We start from the raw sequence: 24,147 nt of genomic DNA on the forward strand, positions 1-24,147 counted from the left end.
CCTTGCATTGGCCTACCAGGCTCTATTCTTATATGTTCCTCCTCCATTACCTATCCCTCTGTTCTTCCCCTTGCTCACTCCCTCCAGCCATATTTGCCTCTTTGCTGTTCTTCCAGTAAGCCAGACAAAACTTCATTATTAGGACCACTGCACTGACAGTTCTCTCTGCCTAGTAAGCAATTCCCGCAGTTTTCCACAGGGCTATTTCCCTCCCTTCCTTAAAGTCTTTGCTCAAGTGTAACCATCTCATTAGTCTAACATAAGCATCATGTTTAAAACTGCAAACATTGCTACTCCCATCCTGCACAACACCTTCTAATACTTGCCTGTTTATGTCTACAGTTTGCGCAGTCTCCCTCGCCCAAGTATAACATAAGCTCTAAAAGCATAGCGAAATGCCCACCACATACAGCTCAACAAATATTTGTTGAATGCTGAATGAAAGAACTCGTTTGACAGCCTGTTACTTTTCACAGTCCCAAGGATGCAACTTGCATGGATAGTAGTGGGCAATGCTAGCAAAGATTTTTGAATGGAAGAAAAAAACGAGGGTGGGATACAGTGATCAGAAACCTCAAAACTGAAGGCATTATGGGTCTGAAAAAAAGCTCTTGGAAGAAGTCAGGGCTGGGGAATATTATAAAGGTTGTGCAAGGCGGACTTAACTGTCTGGCAATGAACTGGCCCTGGGCTCAACCCCGCCACCGCTCATCCCCTTCTCCACTTCCCATACCTCCAGCCCCTCCCGTCTCCCACGAAACCAAAGTCCCCAGAGCCCTCCCTGGACCCCTCCACCCGAACACAAGTAGTCCACACCAAGTGACTGAAAAACTTCTAAACTTTATAGAAAAAGCAACGACAACAATCAACTAGCCAAAAACGAGCCTCCAAATTCCGTCTCATTCCAGTGCCTTCTCCCCTCTCTGGCTGGCTGCAGGATCTCTCCACCGTCTCAGTTCTCAGGGGTCCTGATGGTATCCCAGCGCTGTGTTCCAAAGGGTCCACAGGACGGCGGGTCAGGCGGGACGCCCTCGGGTAAGCACTTCTGCACTGGGAAAGCACGAGAAATAGGAGCCATGGAGAATCGGTCCACTTGGTACGGGAACAGGCGGGAATGACGGCAAAAAGGGAGGAACTCAGGAGATGCTCCCGCACAGCGGTCTCAGTTCTCCTCCGGCTTGTCGGCTGGTGGTCCGCAAGGCTGCAGCATTTTCTCCATCAAGTTGAAGCGGACTCGCGCTTTGCTCTCATTCTCCGCAATGGCAAAGTAGTTCAGAAGGTCGAAGTGGCCCATGTAAGAGCAGTAGGAGTCGCGGTGCTGGTTCACCAGCCATTCCCACTTGGTGGTGTCGGCGTGACCCGTGCCGATGTACTTGGACTGCAGGTGCTCCAGCTGACTGTGGATGGTGTAGCGGTCCGTCATCTCGCCGCTTTCCCTTTGCTCCCAGGTCAGAGGCCACAGAAGAGAACCAACAGCTCTAGATTTTCACGCGGGAGACAGGCCGCGGCAGGGAACCTACAGGCCCAAGCAGTCGCAGACGAATGGCGTCACCGCGACGAAGTTGCGTGGACTCGCGGTCCTAGGGCTCAGAAGCGGAAGCGGCTGTGTTTTTTGCCCTGCAATTGGAGTTGCCTAGGCGATACTACACGTCGGTCGCCCCCCCAAAGAGAGCCCCGCCCCCTTCGTAGAGCGTTGCATTATGGTTCAGTTAGTGAGCCTTTTGCTAATAGGGAGCTTTGCATGCTGGGACCTGTGGTCTCTGAGGGTTCGTGCACGTCCGTTTCTGGGAACGGTAGTCGCAGTTTACGAGGCCGCCGGCGGCCTAATGGAGTGTGGCGTAGGGGAGGCGGGGAGCATCCTTGGAGGTTGAGAGCTGAGAAGAAATGGGAAGCTCAAGTAGGACGGGGCCACAGGCAACTGTGAAAATAAAGTCGGTATAATTTTGGTTTCGGAACGAATGTGGCGGCGTGGCAGTCCCTTCCCAGCCAGGGGTGGGTGACCCTGAAATCAGTCGCCGCCGAGTTCTGGCCCCAACTATGTGTCGTGTAAGCTATGTGGAGTGAACGTTATTTCAACGTTTGCAGGGCCACCGTTTCCTGCCCGGTGACCGAAGTGCTAAACCAGTTCTGACACGTTCCGGCTCCTCACCAAGCCCCTCCTTCCTCTCCGGCTTCTTAATTTGATAGTCTCCCTCCAGCCCCTCGCCCCACCCTACACACCCCCGCCTGTATTTCTCAACATTCCGTGCAGCTCGCCTGTCCAATTCTTTGTACTAGCTGTTCCCTCTGCTCGGAATGCTTTTGTTCCCTTGGCTAACGACTTCTCTCTTGAAGTCAGCTCAAAAGCATCTCCTTGAAATCGGCTTTGGCCATGCCAGACAGATGTAAATTGTGCCTTTTCGCGTCTTGTCCATCTGTCTTCATATTTTCGCTTTATATATGCTACTTTTGGGTTTAAGAACTTCCTCATGTGAATTCAAACACTTGGGAAAAGTAGTTGACGTTTTCGATGGTATCTTTTGTCACATGCTTCTTTTATGTTATCTTTTTATGATATCCTTATGGCCTGGCAGAGATTGTATTCTCGAAAAACATTTGATGAATGGATAAACAACTGTATGGCAGCCAAATAGAAGGAATTCTTTACTGGGAGAAAGAGAACTTTAAAATAGTTTTATTCTGATACAAAATCCCAGCTATGTACAGATGAGAAAGTCTAGAGATCTAATGTACAGCATGATGACTGAAGTTAATATTGTATTGAACGTTAGAAATTTGCACAAGAGAATAGATTTCAGGTGCACGCACACGCACACACACACAAAGGTAACTGTTAAGAGATGGATATGTTAATTAGCCCGACTATAGTACAATCACTTCATTATGTGTATATATCAAATCATGTTGTACACCTGAAACATAATTTAGGTTTTATTTTTTAAAAGAAGATTTAAAGGAAAGAAAATGACAAAAAAATGTTCCTTATGGGATCAAATGCCTGTGCCAAAATGAATACGAAAAAAAGTCTTACTCTGTTTAAGCTATTATAATAAACATCTGTGGATTCACCATCCAGATATATCAAAGCTTGCCATTTTGCCATTGTTTCCAACGTTGTTAAATAAACATGAAGTTCTCTGTGTTCCTCTCCCTAATCTATTCACTTCAGGAAACTAGCTTGAATTGAGAGTTAATCTTTCCTGAGTCTGGTTGTTTGTTTTTGTTTTTTAATTGCTGAAAGTTTGTGTATCCAAGGTGTTATTGGTATGCGTGTTGTGAAACTTTACATAAAATGACACCCTGTGGGTATTTTCCCTCGTCAGAATCCATGTTGATATATGCAATTTTAAAAATTATTTTTTTAATGTTTATTTATTTTTGAAAGAGACAGAGAGCGAGAGCAGGGGAGGGGCAGAGAGAGAGAGAGAGAGAGTGAGAAGGAGACACAGAATCTGAAGCAGGCCCCAGGCTCTGAGCCGGCAGCATAGAGCCTGATCTGGGGCTGGAACTCACAAACTGCAAGATCATGTTAGACGCTTAACCCACTGAGCCACCCAGACACCTTGATATATGCAATTTTAATGCATTTTTCCTGTCATGTAGTATGCTATTGAATTAATATACCATAATATATCCATTATCTCAATAATGGACATTTAATTTTATATTTTTGCCATAAGAAACAATGCTGCAATAAATATTCTTGTACATATATTCTTATACACATGAAGGAGTTTCTTTAGGGAATCATATATATAGGTAAAAATTTGTTGAGATAGGGATGAGTGTCTTCAAGCTTTGCTAGTTATTTGCCAAATTGTTGTCCAAACTGGTTATACCGATTGGTGCTGCCAAGAAGAGAATGAGAATTCCTTTTGATCCACATCCTTCCCAAAACTTGGGGTCCTCAGACATTTAATATATGTATTTTTAATTTGATGGATGGAGCAGAATTTCATTGTCTTTCATTTGCAATCCCTGCTTACTAGGGAGATGGCATGTTTTTTATGAGTTTATTGGCCCATTATATTTCTGATTTGTGAAGTGCATATTCATATTCTTTGACAATTTTTTTTATTGGGATGTTTGTCTTTTTCTTACTAATTTTTTAGGAGATCTTTGTATATTCTGGATACCAGCCTTGCTAGTTATATGCAATGAAAATATTTTTTTCCAGTCTCTAATTCATCTTTATATTTTCTTTATGACAACTTGTAAGAGGTTAAGTTTAAAGTAGTAAAATGTATCAGCCTTCCTTTATGGTTCGTGCTTTTTGCAATTGGATTAAAAAATGAAATGAAGCAAAACACTTTTTTACCCTAAGGCCATAAAAAATAGTTTATTTTATTCTAAAAGGTTTATAATTTTGACTTCTATATTTTGAAATTTAATCTACCTGAAAGTTTTGATTTGTTTGGCTTTAGGGATCTAATTTTCAAATATTTTCCTATATGGCTAACTAGTTCACAGTGATAACCATCATTCGTTAAATTGTACCACCTTTCCCTACTCATCTTTAATGCTTCTGTTGTATATGCACAGATCTGTTTCTAAGTATTCTGTTCCATTAGTCTCTTTGTCTATATGCTCATTGGTAACACGGTAATTATTATAATTTTTTAAATTTTTTTGAGATGGTGCTTATTATACCTTTATAATAAGTCTTGATACCTGGCAGGGTGAAACCTGTACAATTTCTTTTTTTTTTTGGAAATGTCTTAACAATTCTTGATCCTTTGCTCTTCTACATGAATTTAGAATTGTCAGTAAAATCCACATGGAAATTGTGATTGAGTAGTCAAACAAAGCCACAGAAATTAATATTATTTCCATTTCATTAAGAATGATTCTAAGGGGGCGCCTGGGTGGGTCAGTTGGTTAAGTGTCTGACTTCGGCTCAGGTCATGATCTCACAGTTCACGAGTTGGAGTCCCGCGTTGGGCTCTGTTCTGACAGCCCAGAGCCTGGAGCCCACTTCCAGTTCTGTGTCTTCCTCTCTGCCCCTCCACTGCTCACACTCTGTCTCTCTCTCTCTCTCTCAAAAATAAAATGAACATTAAAAAAATTTTTTTTAAAAAGAATGATTCTAAGGATATGAGAGAATTCCTCAAATTCAAAGGCCTTTAGAACTAGATGGAAAAAACTGAGGGTTGATCGGGGGTGGGAGGGAGGGGAGGGTGGGTGATGGGTATTGAGGAGGGCACCTGTTGGGATGAGCACTGGGTGTTGTATGGAAACCAGCTTGACAATAAATTTCATATTAAAAATAAATAAATAAATAAATAAATAAATAAATAAATAAATAAATATTTGGAAAGAAAAAAAGAACTAGATGGAAAATACATTTACATGTAGTAATTAACAGCTAACGTATATTAATTTGCTGGGGCTGCCCAAACAAAGTACCACAGATTGGGTGCCTTAAGCAATAGAAATTTATTTCCTCACAGTTCTGGAGAACAAAAGTCCAAGATCAAAGTGATGGCAGGGTTGGTTTCATTCTGAGGCTTCTTTCCTTAGCTTACAGATGGCCATCTTCCCTCTGTGTTCCTCTGTATATCTGTGTCCTAATCTCCTCCTATAAAAAGACTGGTAACGCAGACAGCCTCCCCTCTCCTATCCTGCCTGCCACTCCCTTGCAGTATATTCAATAAACTTCTCTAAAAAAAATAATTAATTTAAAAATTTAATAAAAAGGCCAATCATATTGGATTAAGGTCCACGTATATGACCTCATTTTATATAAAGGCCCTTTCTCCAAATGTGGTCACATTGAGTTATTGGGGGTTAGGACTTCATCATGAATTTTGGTGGGGGGACACAATTTAGTGGTAATGGTTTTATACAGTAATGAGGAATATGCAAGAAAACTTGTTCCTTTTTACATATTTGTAAATTTAATTAGATTTGTGAAACCAGTTTACGTGAAAAACCTTTATTTGTCCTCAGACAATTGCAATATTTACAAGGAAAATGCAACATTATTACATTAATAAATGTGGTTTAAAATGTTTAAGAGTCAAAATTTGGAGTGGATCTAAATTTTATCCAAAGGCCTATTAAGAGTGATTGTGAAATTTTGCTAGACTTATGAATGGTTTAGGATTAAAAAAAAATTTTTTTAACGTTTATTTATTTTTGAGAGAGAGAAAGAGCGCAAGCAGGGGAGGAGCAGAGAGAAAGGGTGACTCAGAATCCAAAGCAGGTTCCAGGCTCTGAGCTGTCAGAGCCCAAAACGGAGCTCGAACTCACGGACACTGAGATCATGACCAAAGTTAGATGCTTAACTGACAGGCGCCCCATGAATAGTCTAGGATTTTTAACTGAATTTACAAGCTTAAGGAAAAAAGGCAGGTTTTTGATTTATAACTTTAATAAACTAAAGATTAAGTTTTAAAATCTAAACAAATCTCTGGATGATATCTTGTACATTTCCCCAAATGACCCTTAAAGTCACCAAGAAACCTTCCATTTAACAAGACCAGCTTGCAAATAACGCAAAAACCCTGCTTCAATTTGAATTGTAATTAAATTAATTTTAATTTAATTTATTTGGAGAGGATTGTCATCTTAACTATATTGAGCTTTCTTATCTATGCACATAGGAAGCATTACATTTTGTTTTTTACTTCTACTTTTTTTACTTCAAATAAAGCTTGGACAATTTTCCCCATAAAGGTCTTTCACATCTTCTGTTAGATTTATTCCCAAGTATCTGCTATATATACTTAAAAATGTTCCTTATGACCTACTAAGGAATATCACAATTTCTTATGCATATTGGCAATAAAGAATTTTGGTCTGTAACCAGTGACCTTGGAGAAGGCATGGGAAGACATTCCAGGAGAGCCTTTAATATTTCCTGACCCAAGATATTATTACCTCAAGTCAATCCTGCCTGTTAGTCACTTCTATGTAACTATCAAATACCATCTTACAATTTGGCATTTGAGTAAGAAAAATATGCAAGAAAAGATTCTATTGGAAAAGACTATAGAATTAAAAATGCATAAGGAAAATAAAAAGTATATATATATTTTTAGACAGAATTATATTTTGTGTATTTTTTAAGTCTGGAAATGCAGGTAGTATTTTATCTTTTCATTTTCTTGGTCTTCTGCTAATGGTTTTAAATATTTTCAAAGTCATTTAATATTTTGAATAGCCAAGGCATCATTCAAAAACAAAAAAGTATACAAAGGAATGCAGTTTCTAACATCTACCCATTTCCATCCCCATCCTCAGTAAGTAACCATTGTTATGTGTATCTAGTATATCCTTCCAGAGACTTTTTTTAGTGGAGGTATATAGGCAAACACAAATATATATGATATTTTACTCCTTTTAAAATGTAGATGGTAGCAAAGTGCTTTTTTTTTTTTTTTAATGTATCATGGAGTACATGAAAGAGCTTCCTCATTCTCTCTTTTTGGTCTTGTTTTACAGCTGTATAATATTTCATTGTATGGATATATCGTTCTCTAACCACCCTCTTCTTGTCAAATGCCTTCTATACCCAGAAATTACATTTAAATTTATTATTGCAGAAAAATATGAATTTCAAATTGACATGAAATAAAGTCACATTTCCTTTGGTGAAAAATTATTTTAGCTACCATTTTTTGTCTGTAAGCAAGTTTAAAATATTATAAAGATTTTCAACATGTGCAGTGTTGATACCACATTTCACACTAGGGGTCGCCAAAACAGTACTTAACGCCAACAAATAGATGGATGATTGAGAACATTTTGTAAGTAGGCACCGGAGTTTCTCAACCACAGTAAGAGGGAACTGTACCTGTGACTGAGATGCTGAAGGCAAAACTTTGGTTTGCTGTATCCTCAAAGGCAATAAGACTCTGATAATTTAGGAGGAAAATAAGCAGTCCTTCCTTTCTCATTATGCAAATTTTTAAATTTGGGGTTTTATATTTAATTGGATTAAACAGGAATGGGGGGCCTGGGTGGCTCAGTCAGCCGGGCGACTGACTTCAGCTCAGGTCATGATCTCACAGTTTGTGGGTTCAGGCACACATCGGGCTCTGTGCTGGCAGCTCAGAGCCTGGAGCCTGCCTCAGAATCTGTGTCTCTCTCTTTCTCTGCCCTTCCCTCGTTCACACCCTGTGTCTCTCTTTCTCAAAAATAAATAAACATAAAAAAAAAAAAAAAAAACAGGAATGGGGAATTTAGGTGATACAGAATTTAGGGAATTTTTAAAAAGAAGTTTGCTAGACATATTTTCCTGTGATTAAAAATGTCTTTATCTTCAGGTTTTCTTTTCTGGCTATCCTGGGTTTCATGTATCTGAGCAGATCTAGAACTCAATTTTTGAAGGGTTTTTCCTCTAATTGGGCATATATTTCAAAAGCCTAAAGTGTACTGTATCTTTTTTATAATTGCTCCTGGGGAGAATATGATCACCACAGACATGCATTCTATAACTCTTCATTTGAGATTTAATAGATCATCCCTCTCTGTTCTTTAGTGATTACATTAAATCACAAGCTGGTGCAATTTTTGAACAAAAATTTCTCTGGAGAAATTTCACAAAGGAACTTTGAAGTATTATATACATATTCCATTCATTGCAGTGATATGAAATCTTGCAGCACTAAGATTAGTGATTGACATATCAGAGACACTAAATTAATATTTATTGGATGAATGAATGAATGAATGAATGAATGAATGTTTGTGACAATGTCTTGAGTGGCAGCAAAAGATTGGAAACAACTTTAGTGCCAACAATAAAGGAATAATTACATAAATTATGGTGTAATATGGGTACATATGACTCATCTCACTTGAATGTAAGTTCCTTTGAAATATGTAACTTTTTTCTCCGTTATATTAGCATAATGATTTACCCATTGTTGGCACTCCATAAAAACTGTTGAATTATAATACTGTTTTCCTGCTGGTATTAGGGAGATACCCAAAATCTCAAAACATCTCCTGGGAGTTGGGATTAGCCACCTCGAAATTCCACCATTCTCTACCCTAAGCTTAAAGAGATGTGGATGGGGGGGTGGGGTGGGGGGCGGGCAATATTTTCTTTGGCATTAATGGCAGAGACCTATGACAAAGCTTTACAAAACTACAAATATACTAAATTTTAACTGTTATAGGGTTGCTTCAGTTGCAAGGAACAGTTTTTTCATAGCTGAGCCAGGTCCTTGAACATCAGTAATCACAAATTAGAATATGGAATCTAAGAACAAGAAGTGATGGGACTGACCATATATGCAACATTTCAAGTATCCAATTAAAAACAATTTTTTAAAGCTTTAATTTATTTTGAGAGAGTGAGCACAAGTGGGGGAGGGCCAGAGAGAGAGGGAGAGATAGAATCCCAAGCAGGTTCTTCACTGTCAGTGCAGAGCCTGACGCGGGACTCAGTCTCACAAACCGTGTGATCGTGACCTGAGCCAAAATCAAGAGTCACGACTGAGCTGCCCAGGCGCCCCTCAAGTACCTTAAACACATGATTCCTTGTAGTCTACCGAGAGCAAAAGTCGTAGGTGAAACTGGAGGAAAGGAGATGAGCCTATACTTTCCTTTGACTCGAATTTGAGCAAGTGTAAGGTATGCATGGTTCCTAGGGAAGCTTTAATGCCTCTTGGTTTTAAATCAACAACGGGGAAGTTGTTCGCTTTTGACGTTTTAGAACAGGTATGTGTGTAAAAGAGAAGTGATGACATCCATATCAGTCTGATCTCTTTCACTTTCCACAAGTTGCTCATCAAACAGAACATGTATCAAGATCTCTCTGTGTATTTTTGTGAATTTATTCATTTGTAGTTTATCTCCTTCATGTGTCACCTAGGAGTGTTCCCTAACGTAGAGGTCTCCAAAGGATCTGTGTTGATATGGTGTGTACAATGGCCCAAAAAAGAAAATGACACAGAAGCTACTTCGTATTTTTAATGCTGACTTGTTTCTAGTATCTTAAGGCCAAACAGGAATTTGGGGGGTGGGACACATTGGCACACGCAGCCGTGGCAAAGCATTAATGGTGCCACTGGCCCGCCTCTTTCCCTCATTTTTTCTTCAGTTTACGGAAACCACTGTGCAAATGCGGTTTCAATTCTCTCCACTTCCAACTAGGTATCTGCCTCTAAAGTCTCTCTTGTAAAGAAATTCTAACATTACGGCCACCGAGAACTGCTCTAATAATAAGTTTCAGTAAGTTAACTGCCTTTGTGTTTTGAGGAACTGATTTGTTCTGTTGAGATATAAAAATATTTCTGAAGTCTCATCTTTGGAGCCCTCAAGATAGCTAAATGCTTTTGGTATACTTTCCCCCCCACCCCCCCCACCCCCAAGATTTTTTTCTTGTTAAGCAATCTCCACACCCATTGTGGGCTTGGAACCCACCACATCCCCAAGATCAAGAGTCACATGCTCCACTGACTGACTGAGCCAGCCGGGCACCCCATATACCTTTTCATTTCCCTTGATTTGCTAGGATAATCTTTGTACTTGGCTTCACAGCTTTACTTGAAAAGGATAGAAAAGCAACTGCAGTTCTGTCCTAGTTTTAGTGCAGTTTTGCCCCGAGACCAAAGCAAGAGTGGGCCTTGTCCCGGGCCCCCTTACTTCAGGGGGTCTTGCTATGGCTTTCCACTAGCTCCACCCTCCCAAGAACTGAAAAGTCCGTAGGTCAAGGAGACATATTCATCCATGCCCCCACTTCCCCAATCCCTGGCTCAAGCACACACAGACAAAGATTTGAAACACAAGTTCCACGTACAAACGGCCCCAGGCCCAATTCTTAACTGGAATGTTTGTCTTGTGAACTCAGAGAGGCAGGTTGAGAAATTCCATCTGAAGAATTTGAGTTTACATGCCATGTAATTTAGAGATGATTTTTAGAAAGACCCGGGTGCCACCTGGACATTATCTTGCACTTAAACTTCCCAAGGTTCCCATTCAGTCTCAAATTTCTTACTGGCCAGTATCTTAGATCATAAATTACATACTTAGTAACAATGACTTGCTCCAGGTGGTAACCTTAGTTCTCCTGAAATGAAACTTATCACCTTCAATGCTAAAGCTGCTTCATTTAGAAGGTGACTGACTTTTCAATCAAAGGAAGATCTATAATACAAGGATGATTAATTACATCATATAATTAGAATTAGTATGTTAGGTTTAAGAATAGCCTGTCGATGTATGTTAAAGTGTTTGTAATATTTAAAAGACTTTGGCATTTTAGATGATCTGACGGATTAATGTTGTGATTCTATTTATTTAAAATGTGTAACTGACTTGTAATTTCAAATTTAAAAAAGAATGTGACCAAGTTTGTAAGTGGCATTCTAATATGTAAAAGAAATGGCTTTAGCAAATGTATAAGTTAAATTTAGATTTATAAGAGCCTTTGAGGCGCTTTGGAACAATTTTCTTACTGGGAGCGTGTGCTTGCTTGGTCAGAAGTTTTGAAGCACTTAAAAGTAAATCAAACACATGAAACCCAATGATTCAGTGAAGTCAAGTTGCTGGATACAAAACCAACATAAAAAAAGTAACGATGTTTCTGTATTTCAGCAAGAAGAAAATAAAATGGTCCCCACACAAATGGATACTTGATATATGACAGAGGCATATTACAGGGAGGAGGGAGGAAAGAAAATCTACCTAATAATAGTGCTAGGATAACTGTGCAACACATAAGAAAACAATGAGTTTGGACTTCTAACTCACACTGTACACAAGAGTCAATTCCCGGTGCATATGAAATCTAATATGAGGCCAATTATGAAGTTATTCAATATAGGAGAATATCTTCATGACTTTGAGGTAGAGAAGGGTTTCTTTAATGAGACAAAAATGCGCTAAATATAAAAGTTAAAATTAGGAGGGCTGAGGGAGGCTTTCAGCAGAAGGCAACATGTTCGAGGGCTAGAAAGAGTGGCTGGCCAGCTCCAGGGCTGTGAAGCCTTCAGGAGGAGAACTGAGCAATTGTTTTGTAAGTCCAGAAGAAGCTGTTCCTTCAAGTAGGCCCAAGAAGAAGGCATCTAATATTTTTGGACCAATTGAAGAACCTCAGGACATACCTACAGGGACAAAAATCCCTGGAAGGAGAAGTATTATTTTTTGAAAAATCAGTGGTGTCTGAACCCACCTGGTGGGAAGACCAGTGATGTTTTTGGGTCCTCAATCCCTGACACTTCACCCTTGGCACAGCCAATCAAACCCAAGGATCCTGTTTTCTTATGTGAAGGAGAAGACCCTCAAATGGACCTGAAAGCTGCAAGGAGCTCCTCCTGCAGAGAAGAGCCAAAAACAGGCGTCCCCTTTCAGTTGCCTCGCTGACTTTGGAGGCATTTTCCTGTCTCCATTAAATGGTTTGCAGTTCAAAAGTTGTTATCGGAAAGGTGTCTAGATTCCAGGACATTTTTTCTCCATTAAAAAATGTCATATATGGTGGTTTTGCTTTTTAAGTCCAAACACACTAACTTGCTTGACTTATAATGAAATGTTCTAATGGTAGAAATGAACTACCATTTATAATTTTGTTTTTTTAATATATAAAAAATAATTTGTGAATTCCAAATTGGATTGCCAAGAAGAAACTTGACGTTGTAGTGCTGGCTCTTGTGGTCCCTCGCGTTCCCAATCCCCTGCCATCCACCAAATAGGAGGAAAATGCTCTCTAGTTCTCTCTGCTGACACGGAATTTGGGGTGGAGATGGGGGAAACCAGAGATAGGAATAGACGCTTTGGGGAATGGGGAGAACATGAACTATAGCAACAGCTTCTCAACAGTAGTGACAGAGCTCTTTCTGTTCCTTTCTCCCCATCTTTTCCTGCTTTCTTTCCCTCCCTGAAGCTGTAGGAGTGGGTTCAGTGTACATGGGTAGTTTGGTCACCTGCGAATCTGCTGCATTTGTATTTAGAAAATGTTCTATACACTGAGGACTACCTGTATTTGGAAGATTAAAAAGCTCTTAGCATCCTTTTCTCAACCTCTAGTCTGCATTGAGAAATTATTAGTCTCTGTATTTTTATTAAGCCTTGAAACTTTTAAAAAGTTTGGCATACGTTTTTTACTAAAGCTATATCAAAAGAAAAGCAGCAAACCTGTACTCACATCACAATATAATTTTGATAGAAATGTTTTGTTATTTTTACAAACTGGAACTGGCTATAACAGTTGAATGAAACTTAGCAATCACGTACTCAAAAAAAAGTTGATTAGGTGCATTTAATTACATAAAAACAAAACACTTCTGTTTATAAAAAAAATATGATTAAAAGAATAAAAATACTAGCCATAGACTGGGAGAACCCATTTACAGCCTACGTAAACAATCACCACCATCACCAACAATAACAAAAAACTTGTTTCTGAACACATAAAGTACTCTTTAAATTTGGCTTTTTAAAAAAGGGGCAGAAAATCCAATAGAAAAACAGATAAATGACTTGATTATGCATTTCACAATAGAGGTTATCCAAATGGCTAGTAAATATTGAAAAGTTTAATAAACAGAGAAAAGTTAATTAAACCAATGAGATATCACTGCACCCCTACCATATTATCAAACTTTAGGTTTTATAAAGCCAACTATTGGTGAAGAATTCTAATTTTTGGTAGGAATGTACTATAAATTGTACAACTTCGGAACATTTAGAAATGACACTTCTTGGGCCCTACCCCCAATCTATTGAACCTACTGATACGTGGGGATGGGGTCCAGCCATCTGTGTTTTAACAAGCCCTCTAGACAGGTCTGATGAATTGTGTGCATGTATACTTAACTACACATCAACAAGAAAGTTCATAGCAGAGTTATTCATAATGATCCCAGAAAGGAAACAGCCTTTACGTCTATCATTAGTAGAACAGGAAATTCATTTTTAATTTGGGAACAAAGGAAGTATCTTTATAAACCCAGAGTTGGGAACAAGTAGGAGAGCAAAGGCAGGAGTTACAAGAGAAAATAGTTTCAAGGAATAAGTTGAAGATCAGGTAAAATATAACTGGGGAAGTTATTTGAGGTGGAAAAGAAAAGAAAAGTCTTTCTCAGAGATTAGAGAAGGAATGCTCAAATTTTACTCAAGGGAGAACAGGAGGAATTCAAGGAGTTTTTTTATCCATGAGAGTATCTATTTCTTTATTTGTTAGGAATCAGGGTTGGATGCAGAAGGGAAGGGATGGGTTAGGTGGCATGAGAGTTATGAAGGTTTGAAATATCTTATGAGTGGCCTGGGTTAAAATGTTGAGCAGCCCAGTTCTAACTGCACATTTGGAGCCTACTGCAGTGGGTTCAGGAATGATAAAATTGCACAGAACTGCTTTATACAGGGCTCGTTTCTGTTATCTCTCTGGCACTTACTCATATTCTTCACCCAATCTTTGTAAACCAGTTATTTCAAGTGGTTGACTCTGTTGAAGAGGCAAGTGGCATTTCTAACACTCTTAACACAGTGTTACATTTTGTAACAGCTGCTCAATAAAAAAATTAAATCAGTGATGGAAGGTTAGAAAATGGTGGCTAGCACACCAGAGTGAGTATGACTCATGAAAGAGGAAGGTCTTTGGAGATAAACAAAAAAAAAAAAAAAGTTTTTTTTTAATAATAGTGGCTCTACAGCTTAACAGTTGTTCTGATTCTGGGAAAGTGCAATTCTCAGGACAGGCCCCTTAGAATCTTTTTTTTTTTTTTTTTTTTAATGTTTAGTTTTGAGAAAGAGAGAGAGACAGAGTGTGAATGGGGAGGGGCAGAAAGAGAGGGAGACACAGAATCTGAAGCAGGCTCCAGGCTCTGGACCATCAGCACAGAGCTCAACGTGGGGCTCGAACTCATGAACTGTGAGATCATGACCTGAGCCGAAGTCAGATGCTTAACCAACTGAGCCACCCAGGCACCCCAGGTCAGGTCCCTTAGAAGCACAGCCACATGTGGGGATTCTTGGGTAAGTAATTTGGTGAGGGAGTAGTCTCAGGAGAAAGGCAGGAAGAGGTAAGGTAACGCAGGGGGAATAAGTGCAGCTTTGGCTGATCCCACAGGAGATGATGGAGCTCAGACTGCTCATCTTATCTTGAAACAAGAGGGTCTACAGTCAGTATTTCCATGCCAGTCAATTATTGGAATGGGTTATCCATCCTAGGGGAGATAACTTCCCAGGCAAGGGACTTCTGCTTGGCCAAGGTCAGTTCTCCAGAAAACGAGCCAGCTGTGGGCTTTTAAAACTCAAAACTCCCAGCAGCCTAGGGATTAGTGCATTGACCTGGTTAAGGATATCTGGACAACAACAGCATCTACTACAGTCCACCCCTTATGCTACTTAGCTCTACTTCCTTCTTACCAGGTACTTACAATTTCTGGGAAAACTAAGAGGAGAAGGATCAGTGGATCAAATGTAGCTTCCCACTGTTGCAATTGGTCCCAAGTCTGTAACTGATATTTATCATCTCCCTTCATCACCACACACTCCAGATTCTCCTCCCCTCCAGCTATCATTTATGTTGGTCCAGGTGGCTTTCCTGGTAGGCTGATGTCGACTCTCATATCATACAGGTTACCTACAGGTTACCCTACTATTATTGGGCTGTGGTTGCTGTACTTCTGGGTATAAGAAAACCAAGAGACACTTTAGTAGATTACGTGAGTGCCCAATATATCAGATTCTTATGATGATAAGGGTCAAGTAACCCTAACAATATGGTAACTCCTTTCCTTGCTGGCAGGTCTACAGCAGTCATAGCTTTAAGTTTAGTGGTTGTCTTATTGTGTTCCTTGGTGGAAGCATCCCCTCTGGGAACCAGGACATTTAGACTCACAAAGCCTAAAATTGTGAAGGGTCACAGGAAGTAATGGTGGGGCCATTCTGAGTTTTATTCATTGGTTCCAAGACCTATGTATTCTACTTAATGGGAACACAGCTATACAGTGGCTGATGGCTTAAGATCTATTCTGCATCCTAAAGGATAATGCTCTGTCCTTTGCCTTGGCTGTACATTCAAGATGCTATTGCACTGTTCTTTCAGGCTGGCAGTTTCTGGGCGGTGCACATACATGATCTATAATAATATGCTCAATGCCATACCTCCTCTACTACAAAGAAAGTAAAGATGATGTTAGATGCAATCCCATGTCAGGTTATCATATGCTTTATGAATCTTCACATAGTGGTGATAGCTGAGGCAAAAAGGGTAGGAAAGGCAAATCCATATCTGGAATAAGTGTCAATCCCATTCAAGATAAAATGGGGGAACCTCTAATATGTCATCCATTTAGAGAATGAAAGTGAAGTTCTGTGGGCAATTCCAGGTGGCCTGGATCCCTTTGGACCATTATGGCAAAGAATTAATAGAGAATTAATATAGCATTGGGGCAAGACCATGAATGTATCTATCTATCTGTTATCTATCCTGTGTGATTGCAAGCTGTTTCTGATTCTCATTCTGATAGGTATAAGACAGATAGATATAGACAGGAAACCATACATACACGAGAGTATGTGGCAATCTGTTATAGTAAATACACTGCATCTAATATGACAGATGCAAATAAGGCTACTACTTGGATAAGTTTGTAGGTACTCAATGGCATGCTGATTCACCTGTTAGGCCAGAATGGTGGATTAAATGTGGGATATAGTGAGACCCATCACCCCTACATCCTAAATGTAAATTGTTTTTGATTTAGAGTCTTGGCCGAGAGTCGAGGGTGTATTTTCAGGGACTTCTACTTGTCCTTCTTACTACTACAACTCTTACTCTACAAATCAAGGAACTAATATGAAAGTTCTGTAAAATCCTAATGTGTCCGTTCCAGTTATACATTCAGAAACTGGGGGAACGATCTCTATATGGATCTGTGGATCAGTGAACATGTGCATGTGGCTAGGTGTCTGTTAATTACTCGACCCTCACATACTCCAACTCTAACCAGGGAGTCAGAAGGTGCCTTTGGTCTCTAGATATTAACATCAATTCAGACTCTATATCGAATAGTCCTTTAAAAAGCCATTCATTCCCCATTTCCAGCTCATGGCTACCTTAATATATTGCCATAAGACTCTTTGGGGAAAAATTAGGGGACTTACTACTGTATACACTTGCCATGATGTTTCAGGGTCCTTCCTCATGTGGACCTAGCCTTTTTTCAGTCAACAGAGATATTCTGGGATGGGTTTGAAAACTGGCTTGGGTTAGAAAAATGGGAAAGGGATCATGGCTTTCCATTGGGGCAGCTGGCCAGTCTTCTGCTCATCTATTCTTGATCTCTTTTGATTATATACATTAAGCAATATCTTTGGTGGAAGTACATCTACATTACTTCTTTTAACACCTTATTCTTTATTTTTAAAAAATATTTATTTATTTATTTATTTATTTATTTATTTATTTATTTCGAGAGAGAGGCAGAGAGACAGAGAAAGAGAGAATCCCAAGCAGGCTCAATGCTCAGTGCAGAGTCTGATGAGGGGCTTGATCCCATGATGGTGAGATCATGACCTGAACCAAAATGAAGAGTCAGACACCTAACAAACTGAGCCACTCAGGCACCCAGCAACACCCTATTCTATTCAACATTTCCACAGATTTCTAGAGCTCAGCCTCCTGTTCACTCCATTCCAAACTTCCTGCCCATTATGGAAATTATGGCATGTAGATTTTGGTGGTTAAGTGCTACCACATGGCTTCTGTGATTCTGGGATCCTATCATTGTCATGGCTACTAGGTCTCCTGCTTCTGTGACAGCATTTCTTATCAACTCCGGCCTACAGAGGAGAGTCACCACTGAGCATCTCAAAAACCCTGTTATTTCCTCTCTTAAATGTATCTGTGGTACTTAGCAACAGGCTCCCAACTCTATAATTTATAGTTACTACTTCCTCACATTTCTCAAACTACAGAGATAGTGGATCTCCTTCCCTTTATGCCTCATCCAATTCACCCCAAGTGAAAGTCTTAGCAGTGTCATCTCTATGGTCACTGCCAGCTGACCAGCAAGTGAATCAACTCCAGAGCCACAGTCAATAATCTACTTCTTAGGATTACTTCTAGGACCAGTTATCTCAGATTGAAATTCCAAGTAGCAGAACTAAAGATCAGGATGTTGTGCAGGTGATTTATTGAAAGAGCACTCTTTGAAGAAAAGGAGTAAGAGAAGAAGGATAGGGCAGAGGGAAGGCTAAACAATGATGAAGTGTCAGCTAGAGATGCACTGCAGCCGGATCCTGTGGGAACTCTGGGGCATTCACTGCACCACAGAGGTAGTTCCATATTGAGACCAGGTTCCCAGCACTTAGTATCCCAGCGCTAATCACTGGCTGTGTTTGTGTTGAAATGACTCCTATTTAACTGGTGGCAACGCCCTAGAGAAGAAGGTATTTCTCCAAGAGTTGATAGCAGCCAATGCCTAGAGCAGCTGGAGGATGCACACAGGGGTTTGATAAAAGCAATCTGGATGAGGCGGATCCTGAATCTTCTGAGTATTAGTTTCTCCATCTATAAGATAAGGATATCAATACATAGTTTAGACTTATTTGTGAGGTACAATGAAGTTAAATGAAAGGTTGTGTGAATCTATGGAATTTGGACCAGCCAGGATATCTGGAAAGTGGATTGACTAAGCCTGCCAGTAGCCTGTTTGCACGTAGCTTGAAAATCTTCCTGGGAGGAGATTCAAACTATGGTTGTTAGCACTCCTTTACTTATTCACTTATAAATATTTAGTGCTCTTCATTCATCAGCACACTGCTAGGCTGTGAGTGTTCTGACTGGCTTAACTGTGTGGAAGTTGGGGAGGTAACCCATTAGAAGTCCTTTCTTCTCTGTCTCAGAGCTAAGAAGTACTGGGACATGAATCAAGCATGATGAGCTTGATGAAATCTGAGAACCCAGAAAGACGGGAGCCAGTAAGGGAAAACAAAAAGTATATTTGTTGTTGACAGCAGTTTTCTTTTTATTTCTTAACTTATTATTAATGATTGTTAAAAGTCCAGTAAAGTTAACATACATTGTTATATTAATTTCAGGTATACAGTATAGTGATTCAACAATTCTATACATTACTAAGTGCTCATCACAAGAAATGTACTCTTAAATCTCTCCCACCCACTTCCCCTCTGGTAGCCACAAATTTGTTCTCTATATTTAAGAGTCTGGGTTTTTGGGGGGTTTTTTTGGTCTATTTTTTTCTTCACCCATTTGTTTTGTTTCTTCCACATATGAGTGAAATCGTATGGTTGTTTTTCTCTGATTGACTTATTCCACTTAGTATTATAGCCTTTAGATCCATCCATGTTGTTGCAAATGGCAAGATTTCATTCTTTTTATGGCTAAGTAATATTCTGTTATATATATTTTTTTTTAAATTTAATTTTTAATTTTTATTTTATTTTATTTTATATTTATTTTATTTTTAATTTTATTTTAATTTCTATTTTTAATTTTTTGAGGAAACTCCATACTCTTTTTCACAGCAGCTGCACCAGTTTGCATTCCCACCAACAGTGCATGAGAGTTCCTTTCGCCACATCCCTGCCAACACTTGTTTCTGGTGTTTTTGATTTTAGCCATTCTGACAGGTGTGAAGTGTTATCTCATTTCTGTTTTGATTTGAATTTCCCTGATAATTGTGGTGTTGAGCATCTTTTCTGAAAGTAAACTTAAAAACATTTTTTTAATGTTTATTTTTGAGAGAGAGAGTGAGCAGGGGAGGGTCAGAGAGAAAGGAAGACACAGAATCTGAAGCAGGCTCCAGGCTCTGAGCTGTCAGCACAGACCCAGATGCAAAGCTTGAATGCATGAACCATGAGGTCATGACCAGAGTAACCGACTGAATCACCCAGGTGCCCTGAGCATCTTTTAATTTGTCAGTTGGCTATCTGTATATCTTCTTTGGAGAAATATCTGCTATGTCTTCTGCCAATTTTAATCAGATTATTTGTTTTTTGGGTATTGACTTGTATAAATTCTTTACATATTCTGGATATTAACCAGAATATTCTGGTTATTAGCCCTTATTGGATACATCATTTATAAATACCTTCTCCCATTCAGTAAGTTATCTTTTTGTTTTGTTTGCTGTTTCCTTTGCTGTGCAGAAGCTTTTTATTTTGATGTAGTCCCAGTTATTTTTGCTTTTGTTTCCCTTGCCTTAGGAGACATATCTAGAAAAATGTTGTTATGGATGATGTCAAAGAAATTACTGCCTGTGCTCCCTTCTAGGAATTTTTTTGGTTTCAGTTCTCACATTTAGGTCTTTAATCCATTTTGAATTTATTTTTGTATATTGTGTAAGAAGTGGTCTGGTTTCATTCTTTTGCGTGTGACTGTCCAATTTTCTCAACACCATTTGTTGAAGAGACTTTTTCCCAGTGGATATTCTTTCCTGTTTTGTCAAAGATTAATTGACCATATAATTGTGGGTTTAGGAGCACCTGGATGGCTCAGTCGGTTAAGTGTTTGACTCTTGGTTTTGGCTCAGGTCATGATCTCACAGTTTGTGAGTTCTAGCCCCATGTCGGGCTTTGTGCTGGCAGCAGAGGGACACTCTGTCTCTCTCTCTCTCTCTCTCTCTGTCCCTCCCTTGCTTGCATTCTCTCTCTCTCAAGAATAAAATAATAAACATTAAAAAAATAATTGTGGGTTTATTTCTGGATTTTCTATTCTGTTCTATTGATCTACATGTCTACTTTTGTGCCAGTACCATACTGTTTCAGTTACTACAACTTTGTTAGTATATCTTGAAATCTGGGATTGTGATACCTTCAGTTTTGCTTTTCTTTTTCAAGATTGCTTTGGTGTTTGGGGTCTTTTATGGTTCCATACAAATTTTAGGATTATTTGACCTAGGCCCATGAGAAATGCTGGAGGTGTTTTGATAGGGGCTGCATTAAATGTATAGACTGCTTTGGGGTAGGAAGAACATTTTAATGATATTCACTCTCCCAATCCACGAGCACAGAATATCTTTCCATTTGTTTGTGTCATCTCCAATTTCTTTCATCAGTGTTTTATAGTTTTCACAGTACAGGTATTTCACCTCCTTGGTTAAGTTTATTCTTAGGTATTTTATTATTTTTGGTGCAATTGCAAATGAGATTGTTTCTTTAATTTGTTTTCCTGCTACATCATTATTAGTGTATAGAAATCCAACAAATTTCTGTATATTGATTTTGTATCCTGTGACTTTACTGAATTAATTTAACAGTTCTAGTAGTTTTTTTGGTGGAGTCTTTAGGGTTTTCTACATATAGTATCATGTCATCTGCAAATAGTGAAAGTTTTACTTCTTCCTTACCAATTTAGATGCTTTATATCTTTATCTTGTCTGATTGCTGGACTTCCAGTACTATATTGGATAAAAGTGAAAGTGGGCATCCTTGCATTGTTCCTGATCTTAGGGGGAAAGCTCACAGGGAGGAGGAGTTAAGATGGTGGAGAAGTAGGAGGACTGGAATTTCCCTTGTCCCTCAAACACAGCTGTATTGAGGTCAGAACACGTGGACACCCAGGAATTCAGTCTGCGGAGTGAAAGAAAAATCTCCACAGGTGGACAGAGACAACTTGGCAGGACAGAGGTGTACGTAGGCAAATTGGGAGAGATAAAACAGGTGGCATAGGCATGGAGGGGAGGAAAAAGGAGAGAAAGTGAGGCTGTGGAAGTGTGGTATTATGTTTGGACAAGAGAAAAATCTCTCTGGAACACAGAACGGGCAATGAGAAATACAGAGAGTGCTAGTTTCTAATTTGCACACAGCCTTAGCAGTTGAAGACTGGAGTTTTCAGGGGTGTGCAACTTTCTCTGGACTGGAGCCACTCCCATTTGAACACACCTGGGGGGAGCCTGCCCCAGAGCACTGTAGTGATCTCAGGGGTGCACTGGGAGAGAGCAGCCCCTCCCTCGAGTACTGTGGGAAGAGAGCTTATTGCCCACCCCCTTCCCTCAAGGACAAAAGACCTTGCAGGCACCAGCCAGAGGCCTTTTGTCTGCTGGGCAGACAGACACTATTCCAGAACTGGGTCTGTGTGCGGCAGGATCCTTTAAGACTTCAGAGTTTGAATCCCAGCTGAGTACCTGGGAGGTGCCGGAGACTGTGGAGCAGGACAAGCCAGCCTGCCTGCCCTGCTCTGTGAGGGCAGCCTAAGAGCATGGTTTGAGATGGGGGACACTGGGGTGTTGCCATTTTTCTCCCCATCACCAACAGAGTGGAGCTTTAGGGAACAGGACAGCTGTCCCCAGTGGAGGCGGGATCCACTTATATCAAACCTTGACCTTCCATGCCTGGTAACTGTTTATCTAAGGGAGCAGGACTGACACTGAGAGAACCAGATGTCCTCTCCTCCAGACCAGCATAGCCACCGGTCCCAGGCACCAATAGACAACTGTCCTGTGGTTTTGTATGTTAGTCTGGTTTTTAAAAAATTTTTATTATTATTTTCTTCTCTTTTCTTTACTTCCCTTCTCTTTTCCCTTCTTGTTCTTTCTACCCTCCTCCTTCCTCCCCGCCCCCCCCCCCCCCACCTTTCCTTTGGAATCAGGCTTATAGTTCCTGATTTGATTTTTGGCCAATTTTTATTATATATATTTTTTTCTCTTTTTCTGTTCTGGTTGTTTGTTTAATCAGGCATTTTTGCTCTATTCTTTAAAAAAATTTTTTTTAAATGTTTATTCATTTTTGAGAGACACAGAGAGACAGAGTGTGAATGGAGGAGGGGCAGAGAGAGAGGGAGACATAGAATCCGAAGCAGGATCCAGGCTCTGAGCTGTCAGCACAGAGCCCAACGTAGGGCTCGAACTCACAAACTATGAGATCATGACCTGAGCTGAAGTTGGATACTTAACCGACTGACCACTCAGGCACTCCTACTTTATTCTTTTTATACCTTTTCTGTACCTCCTTCTTTATTTTCCTCTCTCTCTGGATTAAGTCTTATAGTTTCTTTAATTATCTGCCTGGTCTTTTTGTTTTTTCATCTTTCATTTTTCTCTTTGTATGGGATCAGGTGCTCCCATTTCCTTTTTCCCAGGGTTACTTCAACAAACAAATCAAAGCACACCTGATGGAAGGTCCATACAATCCACCACTACAAGCAGTGGGATAGAGCAGCCAAATATGCAATAACAGTGTGTATGCAACACACTCCAAAAACACTTCCTGAAGTGCCAGGCCCTGGACAATGTATGACCCCTTTTTAACACAGTAGTGTTTGCAGTTGCAGTGCACATAACAAGCTATTAAAATGCATCGAAGACAGAAACCTAGCCAAAATGACAAAACAGAAGAATTCTCCTCAAAAGAAATTTCAGGAAGAAACAACAGCCAGAGAATTGCCCAAAACAGATATAAACAACATATCTGAACAAGAATTTAGAATAACAGTCATAGGACTAATAGCTGGGCTTGAAAAAAGCATAGAAGACAGCAGAGAATCTATTGCCACAGAAGAGATCAAAGACCTAAGAAATAGTTGCAATGAATTAAGAAATGTTGTAAATGAAATACAAAATAAACTAGATGCAATGACAGCAAGGATGGAAGAAGCAGAGGAGAGAATTGGTGAATATGAAGATAAAATTAAGGAAAATGATGAAAAGAGGGAAAGGAAATTACTAGACCACATAGGGAGAATTAGAGACCTAAATTATTCAATGAAATGAAATAATATCTGTATCATAGGAGTTCCAGAAGAAGAGAGAGGAAAAGGGGCAGAAGATTTATTTGAACAAATTATATTTGAGAACTTCCCTAATCTGGGGAAGGATACAGGCATCCAAGTCCAAGAGAGTCCAAGAAGCACAGAGAGCTCCCTTCAAAATCAACAAAAATAGGTCAACACCATGGCATATACTGAAACTGGCAAAATACAAACATAAAGAGAGAATTCTGAAAGCAGCTAGGGACAATCCAATAAGGGTAGACACAAAAGGGTAGGAGCAGACCTGTCCACTGAAACTTGGCTGGCCAGGAGGGAGTGGCAGGAAATATTCAATGTGCTGAATAGGAAAAATATGCAGCCAATAATCCTTTATCCAGCAAGGCTGTCATTCAGAATAGAAGGAGAGATAAAGGCTTTTCCAGACCAAAAAAAAAACTAAAGGAGTTCATGACCAGTAAACAAAGCCTGCAGGAATCTTAAGGAGACTCTTAGTGGAAAGTAGCAAAGACTACAAAGGA

General features: G+C 39.7%; 1 protein-coding gene across 1 annotated transcript; it reads right to left on the reverse strand.

Moving 5' to 3' along the window:
* Positions 1–820: 820 nt before the first annotated feature.
* Positions 821–1,571, reverse strand: SF3B5 (splicing factor 3b subunit 5). Its single transcript, XM_042937427.1, has one exon. It carries the CDS (start codon positions 1,421–1,423, stop codon positions 1,163–1,165), a length of 261 nt encoding a protein of 86 aa, XP_042793361.1. The 5' UTR covers positions 1,424–1,571; the 3' UTR covers positions 821–1,162.
* Between the last annotated feature and the right edge of the window lie 22,576 nt (positions 1,572–24,147).

This window comes from Panthera leo, chromosome B2 (assembly GCF_018350215.1).
Source record: "Panthera leo isolate Ple1 chromosome B2, P.leo_Ple1_pat1.1, whole genome shotgun sequence".
Lineage (NCBI taxonomy): Eukaryota > Metazoa > Chordata > Mammalia > Carnivora > Felidae > Panthera > Panthera leo.